Raw genomic sequence first — 11,484 nt, forward strand, 5'->3', positions numbered from 1 at the left:
AGGGTACAAGTACCATGTGGTGAGAGCCTAAGCTATTCACTACACCAATGTGTTTTTCTCAGCGGGTAGCAGTGATCGCATAGAGAGATGGAATATATATATATATATATATATATATATATATATATACATATATACACACATATATATATATATATATATATATATATATATATATATATATATATATATATATATATATATATATATATACATATACTCACACACACTATACTCATAACCCTTTCAGCATGCACATCATTTTGCACATTGAGCATTGCAAACACAGTGAATGTTTAAATTTGGGAATACTCATTTAGAAAAAAATGCAGCATTTTGCTTAAGTCAGTTAAAGCGGATCCGGGATGAAAAACTAACTATAACAAGTAACATGTATGTATGTATGTATGTATGTATGTATGTATGTATGTATGTATGTATGTATGTATGTATGTATGTATGTATGTATGTATGTATGTATGTATGTATGTATGTATGTATGTATATATATATATATATATATATATATATATATATATATATATATATATATATATATATATATATATATATATATATATCTTATCTAAAGTTTAGATAGTTTACACAGCAAATCTAGCTGCAAACAGCTTTAATAGAATATGATTATTTCTTCCTGTGATACAATGACTGCAGCCATGTTGTTTGTAAACATTACACAGAGGCAGGCTTATCTGTATCTTGAGCACTCAGCCTGTGAAAAAAACCTAATCCCCCCTCCTCCCCTCTGCCTCTGAAATCAATGGCTAGTAACACCTCCTCCGGCCCAGACTGAGCTCCCATGAGCCCTTGCTACTTACTGCCAAGGCTCTCTGAAAAACTTTGGGCGTGGTTTATTTAGTTTATAGGGAATTGGAGTATTAAAATAAACAAAAAAAGTATTTGGCTTGAGGAATGCCCTTTAAACAATAGGAAAGGAACACAATAATGCAATGAGTAAAAGTTCACCTCGGATCCACTTTAACAAGGTGTTCCCCACTGACTGGTATGTCTAGAGGTCTGGACCAGTCCATTGAACCTGCTGATTCTTTTATCTTTCAGTCTTTCTGTTATAGATTAGCTGGTATGCATGGTATTTTTGTCCTGCAGGATGATCCAAATTCAGCCAAGCTTTGGCTGTCACACACATGGCTGATCATTTGACTTTAAAACATCTCGGCAAACTAACCCCTTGTGACAACACCAAAGCTCACTGTCCAGAACATTGCGTTCTGTGGTTTAACACACCTGCTTCGTTGCTTACACAGCAAGACATTTAAGGGCAAAGTTTATCTGAAAAGTACAATTTCCTAGAAAACTCACCGTCTAGGTTGTTCAAAGATATGACAGTGTCAAGGTCTGCACCGAGAATCTCTCCCAGTTTGTTGACTATTGAAGAGTCGTTTGCTGGATAGACTGCTACGTGATCTCCTGACTCATACCTGATGGGAAAAAAAGGAAAGAAAGAAGGATAAGTTCACATTACACAAATGAATCTCTCCACGAATGGGATCATTTTTCAATGGAAGCATGGGGAAAATCTATTTATCATAGTATTAAATGTAACTGTGTCGATATAATTTAATTGGGTAAGTCAAGAAAAACGGTAGTCTAAACCCACTAACAGGTAATGTTTTCTTTCTCTACTTAAGCTCAGCTGAAATAAGCAATCTGCTGTTACGGATTAAGGCCAAGCGCTCACTAGAGTGATTTCAAAATCACTTGTGATTTCCTAATCACGGAAGTACTGCAATTTTCCTTGCAATTGCTGGAGTGATGGAGATTTAGCTCCCATTGACTTGTATAGCAATCGCAGACTAGCTGCAGGCAGCGCTTTTGTGATTGCACCGCTGCTGTGGAACCTCTGCCACAGGGTTCCATTGGTACAGCGCTTTGACAATCGCTGGCGGTAAATATGCAGTACAGTACTAGGTATTAAAAGATTCTAAGGATTAACTTTTAGTGCCAATTAGTCGTATGCTTATTCTTACTTACATACTATGAGGGAGGAGTTATGTTCCTAGGAAGTGTTTCTAGCATGTAATATGCTGCTTTTTAATTTAAAATTTTTTTAACAGCAATTGAATACGTTAAGCCATGACATAATAGACCATGGCAGACCGTGCAAAAATATTAACAGCTACTGTATATAGTATACTTCTGTGTGTTCTGGCGTGCTTTAGCTGTGTCTACTTAATTTAACATCTAAAATTCAGCAAATAAGAATTAAATGGCTAAAAGGAAAAAGGACAAAAGAAGCCTAGGGCTAATCTTATTGATAAGAGAATAAAAGCTACACATACACTAAAGCCAGCCATACACTGTACAATTTTTGGGGGGCTAATTAAACATTTAACTAGACAAAGGGTTGAATTTGGATCAACAGCTACAATCACTGCAAATGGACTGATCCACATCATTGGTGTTTAGTCGATCACAAATTTATATCGATCCTTCTGTCGAAAACAAAATCAAATCATGAATAGCTAGCTTAAAGGAATACTATTAAAGTATCTAAATTTCTGGAAGCAGCATTAATCAATATGGCAATATGAGTCAGAACAAACACAGCATAGGTTTCTGCTGTGCAGTGTCTTTTTTAATATACCTTGCAGACAGCGTCCCCTGAACAAACTGACGGCGACGGGTTATTGGGGCAGACCATTATGCTAGAGGTGATGCCTCTTGCCGAGTGCAGCTGTGGATTATACTGTTTTATGCTCCCCAACTTCAGTGCAAGTTATGCAGCATGTTACTATGAGGAGGGAGAGACAACAGCTCTCCCTCCCTCCCTCCCTCTCACTCCAAGTCTGCCCGGCCAATAACATCATGCTTACTTGTCCCCTTCTGTTTGCGTGTGAAGGGAATCGTCAGAAGTTTCCCTTCACACTAGTGAAGCCCGGTTCATGAGGGATTGGCTCATTTGAGCCGGTTCTTTCCTGTGAGTCGAGTGATCCGACTCATCACACTGAACTGAATCAGTTCAGTGCATGAGAAAGGATTCCTTTCTCATCCACTGGACTGATTCGGTGCAGTGTCTTTCTCATCCAATGAATTGATTCGGTTTAGTGTGATGAGTCGGATCACTCGACTCACAGGAAAGAACCAGCTCAAATGAGCCAATCCCTCATGAACCGGGCTTCACTAGTGTGAAGGGAAACTTCTGACGATTCCCTTCACACGCAAACAGAAGGGGACAAGTAAGCATGATGTTATTGGCCGGGCAGACTTGGAGTGAGAGGGAGGGAGGGAGAGCTGTTGTCTCTCCCTCCTCTTAGTTACATGCTGCATAACTTGCACTGAAGTTGGGGAGCATAAAACCGTATAATCCACAGCTGCACTCGCCAAGAGGCATCACCTCTAGCAGAATGGTCTGCCCCAAAAATCCCGTCGCCGTCAGTTTGTTCAGGGGACGCTGTCTGCAAGGTATATTAAAAAAATACACACTGCACAGCAGAAACCTATGCTGTGTTCGTTCTGACTCATATTGCCATATTGATTAATGCTGCTTCCAGAAATTTAGATACTTTAATAGTATTCCTTTAAGCGAGATGCTGTAAGGCATCAATATTTACTTATTATTGATCATTAACCACCTTGCCCCCACTCAGCAGAGATCTGATCTAACACTCCTCCCTCCACTGCAGCTGCAAGGTGTGTAATGCTTACTATAGTGCAAGGCAATGGATCCTTGCCGTCATTCTGCTACTGCCCACAGACCCCAGTGCTCCTTCCACTGATTGCCCGAAGAACACTTTTGTTTTGATCAAACAACTCTGCATAAGTTGAAAAGGGGCCTCTTTTTTATTTTTTTATTAATAGATTTTTATAAGATTCTGTGTTTCTATCAAATCTACCATCGAATCTATTAAAACAGTTGTGTATTATAAGCCTAATGCTAAGGTGCTTACATAAGCACTATAGCCATTTCCTGCAGAGATTAGTACTTAATCCATATCAAGACAGTTCTGGCCACAAACTCATACAGACACGTCTCATCACTACAGCAGAAGTATGTGTACTGTTGCTATGGGGAGAAGTGAAAAAGCAACACATTGTGAAGCAGCTTCCAAAGGGCTGGATTAATAGAGGAACAATGGGCTCTGTCCCTTAACCCCCTTGGCAGTCTGATTCTTTCTGGATTTTAGGGTGTAAAAGCGGTGCAATTTTTAGCATGCTTTTAGACCCTAAAACCTGGTGGGGAAAAAACACTGCAGAGAGATATGCAGCAGCCCCAGCAGTCACTAATCTCCCTGGGATCCAGCACTGCAGTTCTCCCTCGGTCCTCCGGCTGGCACTGAACCCTATAGTAAGATTGCATGCTGTTGTCATGACAGACTGCGATCTCACTAGGGGGAAGCAGAGCCTCGGAGAAGAATGGCAGCCAACGTCGGCATCCTCAAGGAGGGGTGTTAAAACGCCTGCTGCGTGCATTGCTCTGCATAGACTTCCCAGCGCCTACCAAGAGTTCAGCTCGGGATAACCGCTCCCAGCTTGTTTTTTCCACCCAGAGCTGGACTCCAATAAGTAGGTTAAAGATTCGGAGGGCCGGACCGATAAGCGACTTCATGGGACACCTGTGCATATGCTAATTTCTTGGTCAAGATAAACCCCAAATAGCCGTTTCAGAAAAATTCAACCTCCTAGATTGTGTGCGTAGTATGTTCAGGTATTAACAATCATTAAATTACCTTATCTTAGATCCAGTTACGTCTAGCTCAAGGTGCATCAAGTGTCGCTCTCCACCCTCATTTAGCTTACGGTTCACAGATACTTTAGCCAGGAATGGATTTTTAGCATCAAATGGTCTGCATAATAGAAAGGAATAGTGTTTATAAATGCAAGTGTACACTTTTTCCTTATCACCTCAGTTCACAGAACCTTCTGTATACAAATCACAGATCGGCATACATCATACGCCACTAATTAGAAGACAGGACTCTCCCTAACAAGTACAGGCATAACATCCCCCCAGAACAAGTACACCAATAATATGCTCAATAATACAACCTGACTTAAAGTGGATGCGAGATGAACTTTTACTCATTGCATAATTGTGTTCCTTTTCTATTATTTATAGGGAATTTCTCAAGCAAAATACTTTTGTTTTAATACTCGAATTCCTTATAAACTAAACAAGCCTCGCCCACAGCTTTTCAGAGAGCTAAATCTGAAGGCAAATACTCCATTCTCCTCCTCCTTGACCTTTCAGCAGCTTTTGATACAGTGGCCCATCCCCTACTTCCCCAGTCCCTACAGTCCATGGGCATTCACGACCTCGCCCTGGCTCTCAGGGCCCGTTTCCACTAGCGCGGAAACAGGGCGGAATCCGCAGTTACCCCACAGGCATATCATGCGGGGAAACTGCCATAGGAAAGAATGGCGCCGCCGCAGCAGCGCACACACACACACACAGGAAAGGCAGAGAGGGGACCTCAGTAATAGTAGTCATCATAGACTGTCCCCAGCCAGGTAGAGAGCGGACAGAAGTTTTAGTGAATTACTGCGTTAATGGCTCCCTGGGCAGTGCCGCGTCTCCGGCTCTTTTCATTTTCCGGGGGTAGGGGTGGGACCAGCCGTCCTTCCCCCGTCTGCCCCATTCACCAGCCTGACTGTCATCCTGAGAAAGGAGGGGACATGGTCCTCCTCTCCAGCACCTACAGGGGAATGTTTCTGTTTTGTTTACACACGCAACTGAGGAGGGAGCAAAGCATGAGTCAGCGGCAGAGAAAAACCTCAGCAAAACCGCAGCTCTGATGATCTCAAGATCATCTTACCCTTGATCACGATTTTCGTTTTAAAACCGATAATAGTTCAGCCCTAGTCCTCATCCACCCCCAACCACCTCTCGGTGGGAGTCCCCCAAGGCTCGGTCTTTGGCCCCCTACTGTTCTCCCTATACACATCCTCTATTGGCAAGGTTATCTCCTCCATGGATTTTAACTATCATCTGTATGCAGACGACACTCAGATCTATCTCCACACCCGTGACCAATCCACCACTACCATGGACAAGGTCTTCTCCTGCCTATCAGCCATCTCCTCCTGAAACTAAATCTGGACAAAACCGAATTTATGATCTTCCCACTCTGGTCATCCCTGAATCTCCCAGATGTACATTGCACTGTTAACCACACTACCATTTGCCCTACCTCTCAAGCCCGCTGTCTGGGTGTAAAGCTGGACTATGCACTCTCCTTCACTCCCCACATCCAAAACCCCACAAAGTCCTGCAACTTTCACCTCTGTAACATCTGCAAGATCCACCCTTTCCTGACCTCTGCCACCACCAAACTCCTCATCCATGCCCTCAATTTCCCGCCTTGACTACTGCAATGCCCTTCTGTCTGGTCTCCCATGACCCGATTTTCCCCACTGCAGTCCATCATGATTGTGGCAGCCAGAATTTTCCACTCCTCCCATCGCTCCACCACAGTGGCTCCACTCTGTGAATCCCTCCACTGGCTTCCTATCCAGTCCAGAATCAGATTCAAGATATTGTGTCTGACCTACAAATCTGTCCACAAAACCTGTCCAACCTACATTTCTGATCTTACTCAAAAGGTACACACCTAGTCGCTCACTCCGCTCCTCCAATAAACTTCACCTGACCCAACCCCTCCCCCCCCCCCCCCCCCATCACTCAGTCCCATGTACGCCTCCAGGACTTCTCAAGAGCTGCTCCAACACATGGAGCTTCCTACCTCCACCAATTAGCGAAGCCCCCTCTCCAACAACTTCAAGAAGGGTCCTCCTCCTTTTGTGTCCTACTTGATCGTGCACCACCATTACTGTGCACCCATGCTATGCATTTGAGTGAACTCAACTTGCCTAATTTCCATGCTCCCATCCAGTGACTAAGCATTACCTTACTCATACTGTGCTGCGTGATCTGGTTTGCATGCATTCCTGTATTGTCTTATTGCTGTATCTCACCCCTAAATATTGTCTGTAACCTAAACTAATGTCCAGCGCTGCGTAATATGTTGGCGCTTTATAAATACAATTAATAAATAAGCCACAATAATCAACACAGCCACTGTTTCCCCCACATAAATACTATTATCTGCACATGACAAATGATACCATTATAGCCTTATGTGGCAAGCACAGAGAGGGGGTTGGTTTGAATGAGGTAGCACCAGCTTGGTTGAAGAAGCAGGCTAATATGACAGGCATGGAACTAGTTATGAGGTGTCACATGACAGGACACACCAAAAGAGCAGACAAGTATGCAGTTACCCATCCTTTACTACACAACTCTGCATGAAGGAGAAGTAAAATGATAGCAGATAAGGGGAAAAGCAACACAAATGACAATGTGAAGCTCAAGCTCAGAACAGCACTGACAGTAGAAGACAGGGTCTGTCAGCTTTTAGCACATCAGGGGCCTGATGCACTAAACACAGACAGTGCATGGCAATATTACCATTAGTACCAGCGGCGTGTACTGCGAGTTACGCTATTAGCGTGACACGTGGTACTCTAGCTTGTTTGCAGCTACAGTAATGTGTGTTACTAACAATAACACTCATTATCCTAGCCATGGCTCATGCTACTTCAGTACCACAGGTCTCGCGTATAGTGTAACTTGCTGTACATGCTGCTGGCAGTAGCACTGTGCTGTTCACATTCATTCACCACACTTGTGTGCATCAAACCCCTAGTTTCCCATTTTAGGAACAGTTATGCATATATACCGTACACACACACAAAGCCATTATATATCATACAACCATCAACCACTTAAGCTCTCAGTCGTTTTCACTTTATGCATCAGAGCAATGTTCACCTCCCATTCATTCGCCTATAACTTTATCACTACTTATCACAATGAACTGATCTATATCTGTTTTTTCCGCCACCAATTAGGCTTTCGTTTGGGGGTACATTTTGCTAAGAGCTACCTTACTGTAAATGCGTTTTGACAGTAAGAATAAGAAAAAAACGAAAACAATTCATTTCTCAGTTTTCGGCCATTATAGTTTTAAAATAATACATGCCTCCGTAATTAAAACCCACGTATTGTAATTGCCCATTTGTCACGGTTATTTCATCGTTTAAATTATGTCCCTATCACAATGTATGGCGACAATATTTTATTTGGAAATAAAAGAGCATTTTTTCCCGTTTTGCATCCATCACTATTTACAAGCTTGGTGAACAAGTGGTTACAGGCAGCACCCAACCATCTAGATGCGACGTGCTATTGGTCGTTGTCCCTCTGTCTCCAGGAACAGCAAGCAGGAACTCCAAGAGAAGAGACCCAGCACAGTCTTCAAGTGTATTATAAGCTCATTTATTTAAGGCATCAAAAAGACAAAAAGGGCAAGTCTGTGCGACGTTTCGAGAGGCGACTCCTCTCTTTCTCAAGCTGACAAGCCCTCTGAATACATAAGACACAATCAGCCTTAAATAGTCCTTGCTCCACTAGGGAGCCAATCAAAATGGTCTGGACGCCCTGTCATCAACCAATTAGGTTAAGTTCCTGCTTGCAGGCCCTCCCATCTGGTGGAGGACCTGATGGGGAACTACATCTATTTATACACTCCAATCATTTTAAAATGGCCACTAGAGGGCCGACCAATGGGGGTAGAGCATGTTCTGAATGGAAAAAACGTCATTCAACCGTCATGCGGAAATCCGCATTGAAAATCCGCATGTGGTTGCGTTCAATGCGTATGCGTAAAAACGTACGCGTAAAACCATATTCCAATATAATATATGATAAGAGAAATCTGAAAAAAATATAAAAAGGAAAAAATGACAAAACTCACGCTAGGTGTCTGGCGGCCACCCACAGCGGCGGCCAGACACCGAACGTCGCAAAAAATGAATATAAACCACATCTCACCCTCCCAGACTGGCGTCCGTCTTATTCGCGGCGGCCAGTCTGGGCTAGCGAGAACAAAATTACTAATTCTGTCCCGACTGGCGTCCATCCCTGGCGGCCACTCGGGAAAGAAACAGGCAAAAAAAATCAAAAAATATATGCTTTGAAGGCCAGCCCAGACTGGCGGCCACATATCAGCGGCGGCCAGTCCAGGAGAGCCAACAAATCAACATAGTCAATAAATATATTTTTTTCAAAACAAATAATAAGTTTTGCTATAAGCTCCTCTCCCCCCCGGCCGGCGGCCACCAATTGTGGCCGCAGGTCAGGAAGGATCGGGAAAAAAAGAAAAACAGAACCAACCCAAAAAGAAGACTCCATCTCTGCGCATAAGTCAGCTATCGGCTCGGGCACATCTGAACAAGCGGTTGCTAGCCATTTTTCTGCCTGTCGCCATAGTGTTAGCCAGTTGAGGGTCCAGGTGATTGACTCTGTCCTCCCACCACGCAGGGGGGGGGGGTGATAGGGTCACATTATTATTGAGACGGGAGTTGTTTTGGATTAGGAAGCTGGATGCCCTTGGTCCAGGGGGTCTTAACCGGGAGTGCGAGTTGGGTCCATGTGTTTATAGATAGATGTCTTGTTTTTTATTGTTTGGTCTGGACGCCTGGAGTCTTCTTTTTGGGTTGGTTCTGTTTTCTTTTTTTCCCGATCCTTCCTGACCTGCGGCCACAATTGGTGGCCGCCGGCCGGGGGGGAGAGGAGCTTATAGCAAAACTTATTATTTGTTTTGAAAAAAATATATTTATTGACTATGTTGATTTGTTGGCTCTCCTGGACTGGCCGCCGCTGATATGTGGCCGCCAGTCTGGGCTGGCCTTCAAAGCATATATTTTTTGATTTTGTGCCTGTTTCTTTCCCGAGTGGCCGCCAGGGATGGACGCCAGTCGGGACAGAATTAGTAATTTTGTTCTCGCTAGCCCAGACTGGCCGCCGCGAATAAGACGGACGCCAGTCTGGGAGGGTGAGATGTGGTTTATATTCATTTTTTGCGATGTTCGGTGTCTGGCCGCCGCTGTGGGTGGCCGCCAGACACCTAGCGTGAGTTTTGTCATTTTTTCCTTTTTATATTTTTTTCAGATTTCTCTTATCATATATTATATATTGTTGACACTCATTCCTATAAGGGTTAGGAGCATGTACATTTTTCAATCGGTAAAGATCAATTTTATGCGTAACCGGTATAGGCGATTGGATTGAAACGTCTATGGTTTAGACGATTTTTTGCTTCCGGGTGTTTACGCGTACGTTTTTACGCATACGCATTAATTTTAACCATATGCGGATATCCAATGCGGATTTCCGCGTGGTCATAGTATTGGAATATGGTTTTACGCGTATGTTTTTACGCATACGCATTGAACGCAACCACATGCGGATTTTCAATGCGGATTTCCGCATGACGGTTGAATGACGTTTTTTCCATTCAGAACATGCTCTACCCCCATTGGTCGGCCCTCTAGTGGCCATTTTAAAATGATTGGAGTGTATAAATAGATGTAGTTCCCCATCAGGTCCTCCACCAGATGGGAGGGCCTGCAAGCAGGAACTTTACCTAATTGGTTGATGACAGGGCGTCCAGACCATTTTGATTGGCTCCCTAGTGGAGCAAGGACTATTTAAGGCTGATTGTGTCTTATGTATTCAGAGGGCTTGTCAGCTTGAGAAAGAGAGGAGTCGCCTCTCGAAACGTCGCACAGACTTGCCCTTTTTGTCTTTTTGATGCCTTAAATAAATAAAAGAGCTTATAATACACTTGAAGACGGTGCTGGGTCTCTTCTCTTGGAGTTCCTATTTACAAGCTTATAAAAAAATATATATAGAAATATTTCATCTTTACATAGATATTTAAATAGTTTAAACCCTTAGGTAAATATTTTTTTTTTTTTTTTTAAATTGTAATGTTTTTGTTTTTTTTATTAAACATTTTATGTGGGTATTTTTGGGAGGGGGGGGGGGAAGTAAATAGTGTTTTATTTAGGGAAAAGTGTGTGTAATGTAGTTTTTTTTTTTACTTTTAGATGTAGTTTTACTCTTTGGCCACAAGATGGCAACCTCGAGTTTGTTTACATGACGTCACTCTAAGCGTACAATGTACGCTTAGAGGGACATAGTCTCAGAAAAAGCGTAGCTTCCAAGAGAAGCTGTCGCTTTTTCAGCGGGGGGAGAGGAATCAGTGATCGGGCACCATAGCCTGATACATTGATTCCTGGGCTACCTAATCCGCAGCCGGGAATGCGCGTGCGCGATCGGGCGCGGGAGCGCGCCTGTCCTTGACGTTTTTATAAGTCAAGGAGGACAAAGTGGTTAAAAAAAAATTAGAGCATAAACACATGCATCATCCAATACAAATGGTTTGCACAGAGCACACAGATAATTTATATATAGGCATTCGTCATAAAAGCCCCATACACGTGCTCAACAGTAGTCTTTTATGTGTTCACAACTTTTGTTGTGGAACAAGTTGAAACCCCTAAAAAAAAGTATTTTGCTATTGTTCAAAGAGCTGATAAGACTCATAAGAAGTCAATCCAACAGTTGGATTAACTTCTTATCAGCTGTTTGAACAATAC

At 42.9% G+C, this 11,484-nt stretch overlaps 1 protein-coding gene across 5 annotated transcripts in view; it reads right to left on the reverse strand.

Annotated features, from left to right (window-relative positions):
* POR (cytochrome p450 oxidoreductase) overlaps nt 1–11,484 on the reverse strand; it is a 158,718-nt gene that overhangs the window by 28,225 nt on the left and 119,009 nt on the right. For all 5 annotated transcript variants that reach the window (XM_068264845.1, XM_068264842.1, XM_068264843.1 and 2 more), the window contains 2 exons: nt 4,710–4,826; nt 1,342–1,460 (listed from right to left, as the gene is read on the reverse strand). In XM_068264845.1, the coding sequence (XP_068120946.1) occupies nt 1,342–1,460; nt 4,710–4,826 (236 nt within the window). The remainder of the gene's footprint in view (nt 1–1,341; nt 1,461–4,709; nt 4,827–11,484) is intronic.

The sequence above is a fragment of the Hyperolius riggenbachi genome, unplaced genomic scaffold (genome assembly GCF_040937935.1).
Source record: "Hyperolius riggenbachi isolate aHypRig1 unplaced genomic scaffold, aHypRig1.pri scaffold_181, whole genome shotgun sequence".
NCBI lineage: Eukaryota > Metazoa > Chordata > Amphibia > Anura > Hyperoliidae > Hyperolius > Hyperolius riggenbachi.